Consider the following 19,437-nt stretch of genomic DNA (forward strand, 5'->3'; position numbering starts at 1 on the left):
TTTCCTTTTTTTTATTTTTAACATGGGCACACAGACTAGTTAAGTTTTTTTACATTAGAAAATTAATTGACTTCTGAATTCTTTTTAAGTTGTCACTGGCCCAAGTACAAAATAAATTTGAAATAAACTTTTCTTAATTGGTTGGACTACAATAATTAAATTCTGCCTACTTAAAAATAAAGCCAATTACTGGGATTGACTCTTGGAATAGATTAAAGATGTTTGTAACTTGAAGTTAGCGTTTGCAGGTTTGTGATGTTGAAATTAAAATTTATAGTCAACTCTTTTCAAACTTAGTAAAATTAGTTTTCTTTAGATTTCCATTTATAAAGCTAGTTTTTACTGGCTCTGTTTATAGACCTATGCTGTAAAGGAACAACAATATGAGCCTGTCATCTTTCCAGACTGACAAGAATCCTCATTTTTTTCCTCCATCATGCTTGTTCTCTCCCTTAATACTTTAAGACATGTAAAGAGAAAGAGGAAAGTTAGATGAAGAATGGTTATTCTTTCTTAAGGGTAGTGGAGATGGAATACAGGCTAACCTGTCAAGACTGGGGGACTCCTCAGATACTATGTAAATGATCTGGGACCACTATTCCTACCACGCCACCATTTTGTGATATGGCTGGAGATTACTGCAGTTGAAATTGATGGACAGTAAATGGAAATTAAATTATTCCCACAGACTGAGAAGTCAATGCTGTATATGGGAGCTGATAAGGTTGGAGGAAACAAAAGGAGAAATGAAGGGAACGTGGTGGTGTCACTGGCGTGTGTTACGGCTCTTAATCTCCCCTCCATTGCTAGCAAAGGCCTTTCATTGCATAACTCCTGGAAGCAGCATTTGATCTGAGAGGTAGATTCCCTGGCCCTAAGCCAGAGCTGAGTACTCTAGCAATCTTGTGATGATGGGGTTTTGGCAGAACCACTTTCCCATACTGGTTTTGACACTTTACTTACCTTGCTACTGAATTTAGAAGCTCGGAGTTTTCGCTTGTGACTCTTAAGGCAGCCTAAAGGATAAAACACTTTTGTAGCACCTATTTGTGCAGGGTATTTTGCAGCTATTAGCTCATTTATTTCTTCCAGTAACTTTGTGAATGTTCATAATTGAAACATAAAATTTGAAAGAATCTTGCTGAAATTCACCCAGCTACTAAATGGAAAAGCTGAGAGGCAAACCTAGGCAATGTGGCTCCATAGCATCTGCTTTTCATTCTGCTGTGTCATATTTAGGATTCCTTCTTTGTGTTATTCCCCATGTACCTAAGTTAGTTATTCATTCAGTTAATCATTTAACAGACATTCATTACCAAATACTTTGTTCCAGGAATTGAAAACAAAGGTCTTGCTCTCAGGGAGCTTATACTTTAGTTGGGGAGAGAGAAAGTAATTAAACATAGACTATAAATATGGTACAATAAATTCTCACTTAATGTCATTAGATAGCTTCTTGGAAACTGTGACATTAAATGCAACAACACAAAAGCACCACCAGTGTTAGCAAATAAAGACCCACAAACACTTGTAATGTTTAGCAATCATTTGCGTTCATTTTCAAACCCACTCATTTCAGTTCAGGTGTGCGGGTGGCTAGAGCCTATCCTGGCAGCTTAGACACAAGACGGGCATCAACCCTGCACAGAGCATCCTTACACCACACCATACTCATACCACATGCACACTCACTCAAGCTGGGACATTTTAGACATGCCACATCTTTGGGATGTGGGAGGAAATTGGAGCACCTAGAAACCCATGCAGACATAGGGAGACTATGCACATTCCACACAGACAGTGCCCCACTGGGAATCAGGAAGAGAAAAAAATCTTCATTGTGAAAGGATGATGTTGAATGACATGACATTATGCACGGTCCTGCTGTAATTTGAAGTGATGATAAGTGTTTAGAAGAAACAAAGTAAATCTTAGCTAGGATTATAAGGTAGGTGACTTTTTTTTTTTTTTAAAGATTTATTTATTTATTTATACAAGCACTGGGTACAGTCAGAAGCGTGGGAGGGTGAGAGAATTCACCAGAGCCAGAGCGGGGAACAGAACAGGCAGACAGACGGAATACACTGCTGAGGGGAGCAGCGGGCGGCAGGAGAGGTCTGCGCGCCTTGTGGGACCCTCGCCCAGCGGCTGGGGATCGAACCAGCGCCACAGAGGCTGCCGGCAGCTTCGCAACCCAGTGCTCAACCACTGCGCCACCGGGGAGGCCCGTTAGGTGACATTTTTGATGAGACTTGAATGATGAGAAAACAAGCAGCTATGTAGAGATTAGAAAAGTGGGTATTTCAAGCTACTAAAACTGTGATATGGGTACAAGCTTGGTATTTTCCAGGAATAGAAAAGAAAAATGGTTTGACTTGGAACTTAGTAAGTAAACAGATTAGTGGATAATAAGATCCCACAAGAATGCAGGAGCCACTGTGTTTTAAAGGAGTGAGGACAATGAAAGGAGCTGCTTCCAGAGAAAGAGGTATTTAATTAATTAACATTATGGTTGTTTTTGTATGGAGTTTAGATAGGGAACAGTCTGCCCCAGTTACAGGTAATATGGGAATATGGGGGTAGTACTTCTACTATTTAACTTCACAAAACCAATTGTTAAAGTACATTATAAAATGGTATTCCTTCTTGCCCATTAGAAAAATATTTGGAACTGTATTCATTAATGATATGGTTTGGTGTGTTTAAAAAGAACATCTGAATGTGTGTAGAGAAGATACAAGTGGAGGGACAGGCACTAGAAGCCCATCACAGTGGTTCAAAAGAGAGATGATAATGATTTAGATGAAAGTTGTAGAAGTGAGTACAGAGAGAATTAACTACATTCTGAATATTTTCATTACTCTCCTTGATGCAAATTTTCGAGACTGTACTATGTTTGTAAGGCAAAGGGGGAGTGGTGGCGGTAAATTTTTTCTTTCAGTTTATTCAGACAGTGAGAGTCCAGGTTAAAGTGTTCTGGGATACAGATTTTATTGCTCTTTTGATTCACTCAAATAACAATTCCCCAGGGTACAGTTCTACTGCCAAGATGAGTGTTTATGTACAGGATTAATGATTAAGCTTCTCCAGGATTGGCACTCCTCTCAGCTTTAATGCAGAGGCCAGCCCACTCATCCTGAATACTTCTATCTTCATGATGAATTTTCAGGGACCTTGAAGCCTTTTCAAGACTACTTTATTTGGCTAGGGCCTCCACACCAAAAATCTCAGTAACTTTAAACCTCAAACTAAAAGGCAGTCTGTGGGTATAGTTCGGTTGAGCAGCAGCCAAGTACCAAGAAGATGTGCACCAGCAAAGACAGCTCCCTGCTGTAGTTCAGCCAAACTGCCTATTGACATAAAGCCCTTTAACTTAACTCAGAAGACAAATCAAAGAAGTTTGAAGATACAGGTCATGTATTTAACACACCTGCATTTGGCAGCTCAGCAGAAATTATTCTTCCCTTTTCTCCTATTTTGCTTTATGAAGATGTTTAATATATTACATATGAAGAAGTGACTTCAAATAGGTCTGTATGTGAGTATGCTTTCTGTTACATATTTTGAAAGCCTCTGATTAAAACACTATGTATATTACATGACCACGTGTAGTACTGATTTGAATAATACTGTTGATTATGCAAAATTTTGTAGAGTTGATTCCCTGTGATTTTTTCAGTCATTCATTTTTCTCTACAAAGAACTTAAAGTCTGTTTTTTGTGTTACTCTGACGTGACACTTAACTTGGGGTGCTATAAATATGTTCTGTTTGACACGATAGTTGTTGAAGACCAGGAGTGTGGATAGTGTGTACATGTGAAGCCCTCTCTCACCTTTGCCGTAGTTTGAGAATCCCAGCCAGCCACACCACATTACTGAATTGAGGCTGTATAACAGTTCTTGCACTCTGTTTTATGTCCTTTGTGACTCCAAGGGTTGGAGCTTTTAGACACACACATGATTTGTGGCATTAGAATGTTAAGAAATATTTTTACTTTGAGTTTTTAATGCATAAAAATTGTGTGGAAGACTAGATACACCCTTTAAACTGATCACTGTTTTCCATGTGAAGAATAAGAATACAAATGTAATCAGCAGTAGCTCTTAGTTCTTATATGTACCAGTTTGGAAACTTTGATTTTAAATACACTTTTTTTAGATTTTTTAAAATTTTATGTAACAGTCTAATTCAGTAGAGAATGAGAGAAAAATTGGTGGCCAGCAAAATTTTCAGGAATTCTATTTTTTTGATACTTTTCATTAAAAAAAATAAACTGATATACGGCAATTTCGTGATCCTTGATTTGATAGCCTTTCTAAATGAATGTTAAGGTTTTGAAAAAAGAACCTTATTTACATATTGTTAATACCAACTCTAGCAAGAAATATGTATGTTTTCTTCTCATCTGCCATTGTTTGTAAGCAGACTGCTAGTTTGAATTTTTTCCTATTTAGTTGTTTTTATTTGTTTTAGAATTAGAACTGAGTATATTTTGAAAGTTGAGATTGATGTACATTTACATATAATTGTAGTTTAAAAAGAATAACTAAAGACCATTTTGCTTTTGTTAGTACTGTTTTCACGGCTGACGGGTAGATTACGAATACCATAGTTGTAATATTTAAAGTATTGCTTGGTAACAGGTCAGAATGTTCTTAGTTCATTAATATATAGGAAGGTAGTAGTGCATCCTATTCCACCTTTATTTTAATTGTTGACCGGGGGATAGAAAAAAATATGATACCATTAAATATAGTGTGAGGCATTTGGTTATATATTCAGTCTCAGCATTGATTTCCTTTTGCTTTTTTCTATTTCTATCTTTCTTATGAATTACTATCACTTGTAAATGTCAGATTATTCTTTGTTGGAATGCTTTTGGTATAGTTGAGAAAATGTATTTTGTATAAAAATGTAACATCTTTATAAGAAGATTAAATGCTTCTATTAACGCAGATCTTTTATTGTATTTTAATTCCTTTTGAACATAGTTGTGTCAATCTGGGTCTAGTCTTGAGTTAGAAACCACACAGAAGGTTAAACAGGGTAAGTTTTATATAAGCAATTATTAAATTCTGATAAAAGAATAATAAAAATATAAGAAAACTGCATGTAGTACTATAGGCTAAGGGAAGAAAGTCACACAAGGTGTCCCCTTCCCAAAGTCTGTGTTAAGAACTTGCTGGAAAAAGTAGCCTCCAGCCCAATTGATTAGTAGAGAAATTTGCTGTCTTGCCCAGAATGGAGCTGATCTGTAGTCACCCGGCAGTCAGGACTATCTGGATATGTGGCATGGGTGTACAGAGGGGCATGGCAGCTCATAGGAAATCACAGGCTAGCTGCCTATATGAACCTCCTCTGGAAAAAATCAAGGTGCTGTTAGGGGTAGGAGCTTTTAGTTTGACTATGCAGGCAGAAACTCCTTTTTCTTGCAATGTCCTCTCCATTCTACTGAGAAAGCTTTATGTGGTTGTCATAGTACAGATAATTAGAGCAGTGTACCCATTATGGCAATGCATTGTTAATTGGTGAATATTGGAGCTGAGAGTAAAGTTGATAATGGGAACAATAATGTTCCTTTTTCCAGTTTACTTTTTTGCCACATAGGTATGAAGAACTTTTTACTGTTTGCCTTTCTGTACTTTTATTATTTGTTTGCATGTGCTTTCCTTACCTTTTAGGTCAGGTAAGTCTTGGTGGTCAGGCACAGTTCTATGCATTGTAGTATGGTTAGCAGTATCCCTGGTCCCTACACATTCTATGGGTGACAGTCAAAATGTCTCCAGGTCCTCTAGGCAGCAAAATCTTCCCTAGTTATGAACACTGCTTTAAACCATGTTTTTCTCTCTGTTAGAAGCTATAAATTTAACAAATGTTTGCCTGTAGTTTTTAACAAATGCTGTTAACAAAAGAGGGTGTCTTAAATAATTATACAGTTTTATTTTTAGAAGAGGCATTAGAAATTATTTAATCCTTTATTTCACTTACAAATAAATTAAGGTAGAATTTTGAATTGAATAGCTAGTCACCTAGGTATTTACTTGCAGATCTAGGGACCTCAAATTTTTTCAGTAACTTATGTACTTAATATCCTATTATTCATTGTTTATCTCAAGTGTATAATATGCATGGACTGGACTGTGGTAGGTGCTAGAAATTTCATGATGAGGCAGCTAGTAAAATTTAGAAATTTTTTTTAGCTATCACATGCTTACTTGATACTTGCTGCTAGAAAACGAATCTTTTTAAAAGCATTGAAAGAATAATTGATTCATATATGAAAGGACTGTGGTCAAAGGACATACTCTTAGCATTAAAATGCAGGTTTGTGGTTGTAACTGTTGAAACAGTTGTGGACTTTGAATTAAAAGACCAAGACTCTGATCCTGGTTCTTAATAAAACTCCTAACCTGGCTTTAGTTGTCATCTCTAGAATTGCACTGAAGTAACTGGATTATAGATTTTCTATCCTACCATATAATATGAATCTTTATATTTGGAGTTGATAATGAGAGAAAGCCTGGAGCCAGTTACCATTTTTTAAGAGAAGTTTAAGAACAACCAACTGAACTACATTCTTCTTTATATTTATGAAGGCCTAAGCAATATGAATAGATTGATGGTAAATTGAATCGAGATGAGTATAGGAGTAGAGAATGTGTTTTGTTGTTGGGGTTTTTTTTTAAGTTTTCTTTTTTTAAAGATTTATTTATTTATTTATTTATTTATTTATTTATTTATTTATTTATTTATTTATACAAACACTGGGTACAGTCAGAAGCGCGGGAGGGCGAGAGAATTCACCAGAGCCACAGCGGGGCGCAGAGCAGGCAGAAGAACCGAGGTACACCACTGAGGGGAGCAGTGGGCAGCTGGAGAGGTCTGCTTGCCATGTGGGACCCTTCTCCGGTGGCCGGGGAGTAGCCGGGGATCGAACCGGCGCTGCAGAGGCTGGGGGCAGCTTCGCAACCCAGCACTCAACTGCTGCGCCACCGGAGAGGCCCCTTGTTGTTGGTTTTTTAGCTAATTTCACTTTTATTCCTTTTCTGAGTTGTCTAATTTCATTGTAAGTATTCTTTCCTACGAAGAAGGTGTTTTAATAACAAACTGATCTGAAATTCTGGGACTATTCATGTACTTTTCATAGCTTTGAAACTGAGATAAATGTAAGTAAATTTTATTTTAAGATAGAATTCTGAGTGAGTTAAAAACTACGTAAAGAAATAATGCCCAGAATATGAAAAATATTTGCGTATTATTTCTCGGGGAAGGGGCCTATATACAGAATACAATAAGAACTCTTACAACTCAACAGTAAAAGGACAGATAACCCAGTTAAAAAGGAGACAATGGAGACACTTCCCCAAAGACAATATATAAGTGGTCAGTAAACAAATTAAAAGATGCTCAGCAGAGTTGATCATTAGGGAAATGCAAGACAAACCATAAGTAGATAGGTTGACACTATGGAAAGCTGTGTGGAGATTCCTCAACCTAGTAAAGATAGAGCTTCCATATGATCCAGCAATTCCACTCCTAGGTATTTACCCAAAGGACACAGAAACATCAATTCCAAAGGGCACCTGCACCCCTATGTTTATAGCAGCACTATTTACAATAGCTAAGCTTTGGAAACAACCAAATGCCCAAAAATAGATGGCTGGATTGAGAAGATATGGTACATATACACCATGGAATATTACTCAGCAATCAAAAAAGATAAACTCATGCAATTTGCAGCAACATGGATGGAGCTGGAAGGGATCATGCTCAGTGAAATAAGCCAGAAAGAAAAAGAAAATACTGGATGGTCTCACTCATAGCAGGAATCTAGAAAACCTAAATAAGGGACCAGGAAAAAGAATAACTATAATAAAGAAAAAATCAAAATCAACAAACTCTAAACCAGAGACACACTATGGGGGTTGGGGTGGGGGAAGTAGGGTTTGGGGCCAAAATAAGGGGGCTATAATTGTATGGGGAATATAAAAATAATTTTTTTTTTAAAAAAAGTAGAGAGGTTGACACCCACTAAGATGGCTACTGTACTTAAAAAAAAAAAAAGAAGAGGGAGCAAGTGTTGACAAGGATATAGACAAATTAGAACACTCATATTTTGTTGGTGGGAATATTCAGTGGTGCAGCCTCTTTGGTAAATAGCCAGGCAGTTCCTCAAAATGTGGTTACCATTTGGCAGTTAGAGCAGTTACCATATGTAATTCAGCAATTCCACTCTTAGGCATATACCCAAGGAAATTGAAAACTTACATTCACACAAATGTTCATCTATGTTATTCATGTAATAACCAAGAAGTAGAAACAGCTTAAATGTCCATGAACCGATGAATAGGTAAACAAAATGTGTATTTCCATACAATATTATATGGCTGTAAAAATGAATAGTGTCCTGATATATGCTACAAGACAAATGAATCTTGAAGGCATACTAAGAAAATAAAAACAGATCCCACAACTACCACATATCATAAATTCCAATTATGAAATGTCCAGAATAGAGATAGAAAGTAGATAAATGATTTCCAGGAGCTAGTAAAAGAAGGGGTAAAGGGAATTACTGTCTGTGAATAGGTATGGATTTATTTGGGGGATGATGAAAATATGAAATTAGATATTGGCAATGGTTGTTCAACAGTGAATGTGCTACAAGCCTCTTTGAAAGGGTAACTTTTACAGTATGTTGGATTATATTTCAGTAGAGCTGTATTTTTTAATTGAGACTGAAAATGTTTAAAAGTTGACTAATCAGTCTGAGAATAAATTGCAGTTGACAGTTATTTCTTAAGAGTCAATTCCACACTTACTTAAAAACCTTTCCTATGATATTATCTTCTTTGCTGCTTAATGTTTATTGTTTCATGTTTGACTTTTTTTCTTTAAATAAATTGTGGTTACAATTTAGGTTGCTTGAACTGCACCTTTATAATTTTGACTATAAAAATAGTTACCCAGGAAATTTAGACATTGACCTCTACATGATATTTTTTGCCTTGACACCAAAAATATCTTTTATATATTTAGGATTTCTCTTATGAGAAAAATGTTTATAGTTATCTAGGGAGAAGAAACAATAATGTAGAAAAAATCAATTTTGTCTTGTTTTGTGTTTAATCATAAAAATTAGTTTAAAAAAATAACATTTAAGTGACACCCTTTTAAAAAAAATCTAAGGGAGAATGTTTAGCAACTTTATCATTATTATAATGTTCATTGTAAATAACAAGTAAATTTATCATTGCAGATAGATTTGACCAGTTTTGGGCCATCAATCGGAAACTCATGGAATATAATGCAGAAGAAAATGGATTTCGTTACATCCCTTTTAGAATATATCAGGTAGGAATTAACACTTTTAACAGTAACACTTGTGAAAGCCTCATACATCTCACTTCTTAAAGCATTCTAGTGCAAAACTCTTAAGTTCATAGTAACCGAACAGTATTTATTAGAATTTCCAGACCTCTTTTTGTTGCATTCAAATCAAAGAAGGAACTCTGAAGTATTTGACTCATTCAGTTGACCTTCAGTATTCACAAATTCTGTATTTTTAGATTTGCCTTCTTGGTAAAATTTATTTGTAACCCCAAAGTCAATATTTCACAGAGCCTTAGCTGATATGTGCAGAGGTCCCAAAATTTGATTTGGTGCACACACAGTACGTGCCTTCATGTTTCTGCTCTCATACTGTGAACAAGTGACTCCCCAATACATTTAGTGCTACTTTTCACATTGTTGTGATTTTTGTTGGTGATTTTGCTATTTAAAATTACTTCCAATATAATGCTGAGGTGCTCTATTTAAACAGAAACACACATAAAATGTGGTATTATATTAAACAGTTGAAGAGTATGTTGTGGCCAGAGGCTTATAGTAACCCAACCCTGTATTTCTCCTAAAAACAATAGTTCAGTATTTGCTAAATCATTGTTAGCAGTAATTTTATAAAACATAGTTACCGCAAAATGAGAATCATCTGTATTTGTTTTAGATAGTCTTCAGTTTGTATAACTATGTAGTAAGTGCTCCTTGCAGCACACTTTTATGGGGGAAACAGATTCCATATTTCTCTAGAGTATTTCAAAACTCCATCGACGCTAATCTAGCAGGACTTCCTTTCAAATTTAGTCAAAGAGGTTGTGATGAAACTTCTTTGTAGCCATTTTGAATAGCAATAGTTTTTATTCAAAGTTATTTCTGTATTTTTTTAGATGTTTCAAAGAGGAAAACAGACTAATTAAAAACAAAACAAAGTAAAAGTAAACAAAGATCTCAGTATAGTCAAAGAAGGAAGTTTTTCTGATTTATAAGTAAATGAGATTTACTTCTCATTGATTTCATTAACACAAGGGCAAATGACCATATTTAGATCATGGATTCACAATATGTACAATAGATATAGAATGAGAAAAATGCTTGATGGAATAAATCCAGGTGATATAATTAGTCACACTTTTTTTAAAAGATGTATTTATTTATTTATACAAGCACTGAGTACAGTCAGAAGTGCAGGAGGGTGAGAGAATTCACCAGAGCCAGAGCGGGGAACAGAATAGGCAGGCTGACAAAATACAGTGCTGAGGGGAGCAGCGGGCGCATCAGGGAAGCCCGTTGTGCCATGTGGGACCCTCACCAGGGGCCCGGGATCGAACCAGCGCTGCAGAGGCTGCAGGCAGCTTCACAGCCCAGCGCTCCACCGCTGCGCCACCAGGGGAGGCCCTAGCCACACTTTTTTTAATAGGAAAATGAAAATTTAATTTTCCACAATTCTTTGTTAAACATAGCTATAGTGAGCTTGCAAATACCAGTTTATTTATATTTTATCCTGTATCATGAAGAATCTATGCAATTTTCAAGAAAATGTTAATCACAAAATGGAAAAAAAAAATTAAAATCAAATCAAAGCAACTGAAAAATATAAAATAGAAACCTAGACTGGAACTACCTGACTGTGAATGAGAATGATTCTCAAATTTATTAAAATTGACCTGCAGACTTAGCAGGTCTGACTTGAAGTCAGAGCAAGGAAAAAATTGTGATGAGTTGTAATTTTTCATTATATATAGTATGAAAACCTACTGGATCATCAGGGAAAGCTAAACTTTCTTGAGCATTATTACATAGGGAAGAAATGTCTCGTCTATCATTTAGTGTGAGGGTACAATTAAATTTTATAATTTACCCAAGTAAAAATATGATCATGTACATAAAGTTACTTCCTAAAATGTCACTCACAGTAGCTAAGGAGAATGTAGCATAAGCCATGAATCATCCATAGTATAAAAAAAGAATTGGATGAAATAATGGGAGTGCTAAGACTGAAAAGATTTTTAGGTTACTTTATGGAAGAATATGTTTATCAAATAAGAAGGAAAATAATTGATGGAGCAAGGCACTTGGGGGTTGGAATGAACAGTATAGGTTAAAGAGAAAGGAGAGGTTGCAGAGAATTGTTAAGGATAAGGAGGGGGGAAATTGTTGGTTTTCATGGGGGAATCCCAATGTTCTCTGTACAGGGAGGATTAAACCTTCTGCTGAGAGGAGGGATATAACAATTTTAGAGATTGTTATTTGATAGTGGGCAAATCAAACAGTTTCTACATATGCATGAAATAATGTGGGAAAGATTACAGGAAGCCTAGCTGTTTGTATTGATAGAAGAAATCAATACTGACCACCAAGCTATTCCCTAAGAGAACCTTTGAGAATAATTTTATGGAGCTAGATTCAGTAGTGATATGCTTCAGTTATTACACAGAGAAAAGCTGCCCCCCACCTCAAAAAAAAAAAAAAAAGAAAGAAAGAAAAAAGCCAGGTTTTATTGACCAAGTATATTTGCAGTGACTAGGATTCTTTATGTTGTCTATAAATCTCATAAGGTGAACCTACTTCTTCACCATCACTGACAGATAATCTGTATTTAAATATAGATTAAAATAGTAAAAGTTATCCTAGAATTTACAAGTAATCCTTAAGTTTTCTGACTGGATTTCAGATTTTTTAAGCAGCAACCCTCTTTGAGGCTGAGCATGCTTAGCAGGAGAGGATTGGAACTGACTCAGGTGGTTGGACTTCTCTTTTCCTGGGACCAGATGTTGTAGCGTCAAATATTTGTAGAAATACTGATGGACATTTTAAAAACCTCTGTGCCCAGTCTTAGCTATGTTCAGTGCTTTGCCCATGTTAGATCATTCTTGATCTAATTCACATTTTCAATAGACTGACACCCTCAACCAGCTAGTGAGATATTTGAAGGCAGAGTTACATTTGAAAAAACAACCCATGTGGTAGGATTTGCACAGGATTTCATGCACTGTAAGTGCTTTCTAAGACATTTAATTGAATCCTAGAGTGTTAAAATGCACTAAAGATCACATAATTTAAAACTGGAAAAAAAGCTTTTTATTTATAAGTCAAATATGGTAACTTTAATATAGATGGTGTTATTGTCATAGAAGAAAACAAAACACTTTTAATATTAACTAAATGATGAGGGAAGAGTTGGAGCAAGAGGAAGAGCTGCTGGAAGGGTTACCCGTAATAGTACACAATAAGTCAAGATCACAATTTGGCCTCATTCATTGCCTAGAAAATCATTTTGACCTCATTTTGCATTGATTCCCTAGTACATTTGTGACTGTATCTATACATCACTCAGCTCAGAAGGTTGTCAAATACTTGCTGTATAAAAGCTAGAATACTTGCCCTTGAAAAGAGTCCTGTTTCCTGGAAAGAGCACTGAACTATTTGGAGCCATGGGAAGATGTCTGGGAAGTGTGACACTGACTACCTGTGTACCCATAGGAGGATACTCAACCTCTCCAGGCCTTTATTTCCTCAGCCAGAAAATAAAAGGGACCTGACGGGGTGAATTTATACATCTGGTTGAAGTTGTTCTGTAAAGAAGCCATATTGCAGATTTATATCAGTGACTCTATTTTAAAAACATTTTAAACTCATGACTTCAGAGCAAATTTATTTTTACAATAAATGCAGTCCTGTCCTTTATGGCATTGTTTTGGCAGAAGATTTTTATCATCTCATATGATTTTTAATTATTTCTAAAAATTGAATTTATACTTATCTACTGGTTCATCTTTATCATGGAAGCTAGACACTTGTTTTGTTCATGCTTTGTGCCTAGGTTCTGGAAAAGTACCTGGCATGTACTATGAATTTGTGAATTTTCATTAATTCATTAAATCAGTACCATCATTAATAGTTGATTTGGGGCTATTGTGCCAGATGTGCCATGGTAGCAATCATAATGCATCCCCACAGCCTAGCATGAGATCTTATTTGTGGAATTTAGTTGAATAAAATATACCACATACTCTTTAGACATTCCCAAGAGTTCCAAAAGTGTTTTGAGGTATATACCTCCCAGCATTTTTATGGATGGTTAGGTTCTAGTATGTATTATTTTAAATTATAATATACTTTCTTTATTATAAATACTTTAATCTTCTAGGGGAAGTGGATTATTCTATTTTTACTTCATGTGGGGGTTATTATTGTCAGAATAATAGTGTATGTACAGAGGGGAGGTCTTCCTTTACATTGCTGCTCTGGGAGAAATGAGATTTATGATACCTCCTACTGAGATATCATAAGACAAGGTTGAGAGAGAGATTGAAAACAGAAAAAAGAGAGGGAGAGGAAGGGAGAGAGAGAGAAAAAAAAATGGTGTTTTTAAAGCTCTATAATTAGATAGAAAGTGGGAAGCTAGAAAATTCTCAAAATTTGCTTCACAGAACCTATCAGGTGGGGATTGCTAAGGCTGCTGACCTTTTCTTTGTCAAGAATTTGTCAGTTTTGCCTCAAACAGGAAGAGACAGCCTGAGCACATTTTTGGTTTTCAGTTGAACTATGTAACTTTCCTGTTGGCTTTACCCCTTTGCAATTTGGTTCTTACTGGAATTGATTAAATATTTGGAGTAAGATAGGGAAGTAATATAAAACTTTAGGAGTCACTTATGCCAATTGGTCATTTCCTGCTTTTCCACATTTCCCTCTTGTATTTTTGAATCTTCATCACCAAAGGAAGATGGGCTTTGCTTTGTCATTTTTCTGATTATATGAGCTAAAGATAATGCCAGATTTCTGTTGTTGACTTGTGTGGATGGGGTATTTCATTAACGAAGTGTAACTTTTCTTATGTAGCATTTTCATTAACTGTACCTTTCATTTCTTTGACATACACAATACAAATCCTTGTATTATTTGAGACCTTAAGTTATAAGTAAACTTAAATAAAATCTGAAAATCCATTCGTATTAATAAATGAAGATGCAATTTTTACTAAAATATTTGTCTTTCTTTGCAGAATCCTAGTAGGATTCCTGCATAGCAAGTGATAAAAAGGAAGAGGGAGACACTGAAAATGCTTGAAGGGGTCCATTTTCTCTTTTGAAACCTTAAAATTGTATTGTAAGGATGATAATCTGATTTTGTATATGAGGAAACTGAAGCTGAGAGACTTTAAGTTACTTGCTCAGGGACACACAAATGAAAAATAGTAAGAACTAGAGCCAGAGCTAGGTAAGACAAAGTATGATTTGATTTATAAACACTAAGTTTGTAGAATAGAAGGACATAATTACATCATATAAAGTGAAGTCTACCTTGACCAAATAAGCTGATAGAGAGCTAGGAAATATAACTGGTGATATTCTTTAAAAGCTGACTTTTGTACAGATTGTTGAAAACCTTTAGTTCGTTTTCATCTGTAGTTCAATTATGGGATCAAAATGACTATACCCCAGTGCCAAAATTTCTAGTGGTAAAAGTAAAATAGGTCCAAAAGTAGTCTAGAGATAGATTACAGACCAAAATGTGTCATTTCTGTCATTTACATAACAGTTTTTGTTTGGTGTGTGAGTTTCGGGTCTGCGTCCCTGAAATCCAGGTGCTTCGTGTTAGCCAGTGTTCTAGAGCTGAGGTTATGAGCAGGAAGTGCTTCGGAAACATAACTAAAATGTAATTTAGAACAGTACATGTAAACAGATGGTGTTGAATGAGGATAATTTGTTTAAAAGATTCATAAAATGACTGAAGTCCTTAAGCATAGTAATTAGATTACAGAATGGAAATTAAACATATTTAAGCAATGGATTCACATGTTACCTTGACAATATGACTCATGTAAGAAGAGTTAGTCTTATTCATTTATTCATTCATTCAACAAGTTCATTTACACAGATATTTGCATGTCATACCCGGTGCTAGACACAGAGGATACAAGTGGTGACGAGCATCATACTTTACTTTTTATAGAGCTTATAGTCTAAAGGTGGAAAAAAACTAACCAAAGCGTACAAACATGTAAAATTGCAACTGTGATTGGTACTATAAAGGAAAGATAGGTAGTGCAATAAAAGTCTAGTTTCTCTAAGGGAATTTGATCTAGTTTGGGAGGTCATGGAAGACTCCCTTAATGACAGATTATATCTTGAGATATCTGACAGAGGGATGGAATAAAGGTAGGCAAAGAGTATTGAGAAGAATTGGTACAGGCAGAGGGGACATTGTCAGTAAGAGGACCACCTCTGTCTGTAGCACAGCAGTGGGGCTCCAAGGGTAAAAGTCAATGTAAAGGAGTTTTCTCTTTATCCTAGAGATCTTTTGTAGTCTGAATAACCATTCATACCCATTCAATGAAGATTACTTAAGTAGGGCCTCCCCGGTGGCGCAGCGGTTGAGCGCTGGGTTGCGAGGCTGCCCGCGGCCTCTGCGGCGCCGGTTCGATCCCCGGCTGCTCCCCGGCCACCGGAGGAGGGTCCTGCATGGTGCGCAGACCTCTCCTGCCGCCCGCTGCTCCCCTCAGCAGTGTACTTCGGTCCTTCTGCCTGCTCTGCTCCCCGCTCTGGCTCTGGTGAATTCTCTCACCCTCCCGCGCTTCTGACTGTACCCAGTGCATGAGTAAACAGAACAAACAAACAAACAAATAAATAAATAAACATGCCTCTATTAAAAAAAAAAAAAAGATTACTTAAGTGCCTATTTTGTTCTAAATGTTAATTTAGAAGTTACAAGTAAATTCCTCTTAGGAACAAAGTAACATTATTTTTAGTTCTAATAAAAAGTGATGGTAAACAATGCTTAGTCCCTTTTTTATGTATTAATTTTTTAATTTTTTACATCGTTCATTTTTAAACAATATTTGCTTCCACCCACCCCCTCAGGTGTGGTCCCCATAAAGCTTCCTTCACCAGTGCACCCGTGCACCATCACCTCATTCCCCTGTGCTCCTCCCTCCCTCCCTCTGATCCCTCTCCCACCTCCTCCCTTGCAAAATGTCTCTGATTTATAATTGTCTGTTTTTGCTTTGCTGTGTTTTGTACTGTTATTATTGTTTTACACTGATGTCTTATTTGGTTCCCCTATATTCCTGATAAATGTAATTAGATTGTCTTTGGAAAAAGTTGTTTGTAAGTTACATGATAGTAAAATAAATAAGAAATTTAACTATTATTTGGTTCCCCTATAAGTGAAACTATCTGATATTTTTCCTTTTCCTTCTGGCTTATTTCACTGAGCATAATTCCTTCTAGCTCCATCCACGTTGCTGCAAATGGCATGAGTATATCTTTTTTGATTGCTGAATAATATTCCGTTGTGTATATATGCCACATCTTCTTGATCCAGTCATCTATTTTTGGGCATTTGGGTTGTTTCCAGGTTTTACCTATTGTAAATAGTGCTGCAGTAAACATAGGGGTACAGGTGTTCTTTTGAATCAATGTTTTTGTGTCCTTTGGGTAGATCCCTAGGAGTGGAATTGTCGGGTCATATGGTAGCTCTATTTTTAGTAGACTGAGGAACCTCCAGACAGCTTTCCACAATGGTTGGACCAGTTTGCACTCCCACCAGCAGTGTAGGAGAGTTCCTTTTCACCACATCCTCACCAACATTTGTTGTTGCCTAACAATGCTTATTTTCTAATGAAGTGAAAATGGACTCCTACTTGTCCTTTTTAAATCCAATTTTATTGCTTTATCATTTATTTATGAAACTATATAATTTGGGGAGTAAACTTCATATCTTGATATGTGTGTATGCTTCACTGACCCACCATCAAGCTGTCCCCTCACACTATCATATTTTCCTCCTAACCCTCTTCCCCTCTCCACTGGTAACTACCATATTTTCCTTTTGGTTATTTATATACCACGAATGAGTAAACTTGAGGTGATTATGATAAATGTAATTAGATTGTCTTTGGCAAAAGTTGTTTGTAAGTTACATGATAGTAAAATAAATAAGATTTTTAACTTAATTCTGTTCTCTGTTATAGTCCTCAGAACTCTGTTCTTTACTGTTATTTCCTTAATATTTCAATATAAAATTGTTTGTCATTCAAATTCCACTAAATTCTGTTGGGAAGCTTACTTGCCTTTTAAGCAAATCTATTTAACTTCTACTGTAATGTGCTAAAATATTTTAAAGGGCCTCCTTGGTGGTGCAGGTGGTTGAGCACCGCACTGTGAAGCTGTCCACAGCCTCTGCAGCGTGAGTTCAATCCCAGCTGGCCGGCAAGAATCCCACACATGGTGCAGCAGACCTCTCCTGTCTTGCCTGCTGCTCCCCTCAGCAGTGTATTTCGTCAGTCTGCCTGTTCTGATCCCCAATCTGTCTCTGGTGAATCCTTTCACCCTCCCGCGTATCTGGCCTGTACCCCAGTTCTTGTATGAATAAACAAATCTTTAAAAAATGAATGAATGAATAAATAAAATATTTTTAAAATCTAGATACTTACGATTTAGAAGAAGAAATAGTACATTTTGCAAAGTGGAAACCAGAATTTCAGAGATTAATTTGGTACTTCCTAGACTGAAGAAGGAACACAAAATTTAGATTCACTTTTCAGAAATGTTGATTTATGAATTTTGAAAGTGAGGGCAATAGAACTGTGTGGTGAATTATGACAGTGGTAGGCTTCCTTCTCCTCTAGGTTTGTGGCAGCTTTCGTGAGAAATTATAATTCTATTCTTTCGTTCCTTTTTATTTTAAAAATAAATCTAATATATGCAGTAACATCTAGCAGAAAGGCCAGGAAACAGGAAGAGGGATTTATTGGGCAATAAACTGAATATTATTGCTTTTAATTTTGGTTTTGGTCTTTTCAGAAAGAAACTGAATGATTTATATTACATTTTGAATTGTGCAGAGATTATTTAATACTTTTTAGCCAGATAAAATGTGACATCCTCTGGTCCATGGCTTAATGTGTGTCCCTTCAGTTTTTGGAAAGTACCTTTTTGAAAATTTCAAGAATATTTTGATTGAGATAAAACAGATTTTTTTTTGTCCATTTTTAAGCATATAATTTAGTAATGTTAAGTGCATTCACATTGTTTTACATCCAGTCTATAAAATACTTTTCATCCTGTAAAACTGATTCTCTATACTCATTAAGTAACTATGAATTTGACTACTGTAGGTACCTTGTATAATTAGAATCATAATTTATAATTTTATGTGTGACTTGTTTTTACTTAATGTATTGTCCCCAAGGTTCATTTATGTTGTATCCTGTATATTTATGCCACATTTTGTTTGTCCATTAGTAGACATTAAACTTGCTTTTTTTGGCTGTTGAGAAGAATGCTGCTGTGAACATGGGTATATTAGTTTGGATTCTCTCCAAAAAAAGGATGTGAGAGAGAGACAGAGAGAGGGAATAGCGGAGAGCAAGAATTATTTTAAAGAATGGCTCGCATAATCTCTGAGCCTTGGTGAGCCCAAAATCTGATGGAGGGCAGCAAGCTGGAGACCAAGGAAGAGTGACAATTTGAGTTCAGTGGCTTTCTGCTGACAGAATTCCTTCTTGCTTAAAGGAGGTCAGCCTTTGTTTTATTAAACCTTCAACTGTTCAGGTGAAGCTCACCCACATTGTGAAGAATACCTTGCTTAGAAGTCCACCAATTTAAATGTTAATGTCATGCAAAAAACACCTTCACAGAAACATCAAGAATAATATTTAACCAAATATCTGGGTGCCATAATTCAATTTAAGATAACATAAAATAAACAATCATATTAAGTGTATAAATATGTCTTTGAGACCCTCTTTTCAGTTTTTTGGGCATATACCCAGAAGTGGAATTGATATTTTAAGTTTTTGAGGAACTGCTGTACTGTTTTTCATAGTAGCACCATTTCAACATTTCTACCAACAGCACCCAGATTTTCCAGTTACTTACCATCTTCAACAGCAATCATTATTTTTTTCTTGTGGCAGATATTGATTTTTTGGTCTGTTTTTTTGTTGGGTTTTTTTTTTATAACCATCCCAAAGGATATCAGGTAGTATCTTCTTATGGCTTTGATTTTTGCATTTCCCTATTGACTAGTGATGTTGATATCCTTTCATGTACATGTTGGATATTTGTAGATCTTCTTTGGAGAATGTCTGTTC

General features: G+C 35.9%; 1 protein-coding gene across 3 annotated transcripts in view; it reads left to right on the top strand.

Annotated features, from left to right (window-relative positions):
* Positions 1-19,437, top strand: part of ATG5 (autophagy related 5) — a gene marked incomplete at both ends in the record, with an annotated part of 105,432 nt that overhangs the window by 48,807 nt on the left and 37,188 nt on the right. For 2 of the 3 annotated variants that reach the window (XM_084227703.1, XM_084227705.1), the window contains one exon: positions 9,262-9,356. In XM_084227703.1, coding sequence (XP_084083829.1) covers positions 9,262-9,356 — 95 coding nt within the window. The remainder of the gene's footprint in view (positions 1-9,261; positions 9,357-19,437) is intronic. The other variant, XM_084227704.1, reaches the window with a different exon arrangement.

Source organism: Talpa europaea (assembly GCF_964194135.1).
Source record: "Talpa europaea genome assembly, chromosome: 2".
NCBI classification, from domain to species: domain Eukaryota; kingdom Metazoa; phylum Chordata; class Mammalia; order Eulipotyphla; family Talpidae; genus Talpa; species Talpa europaea.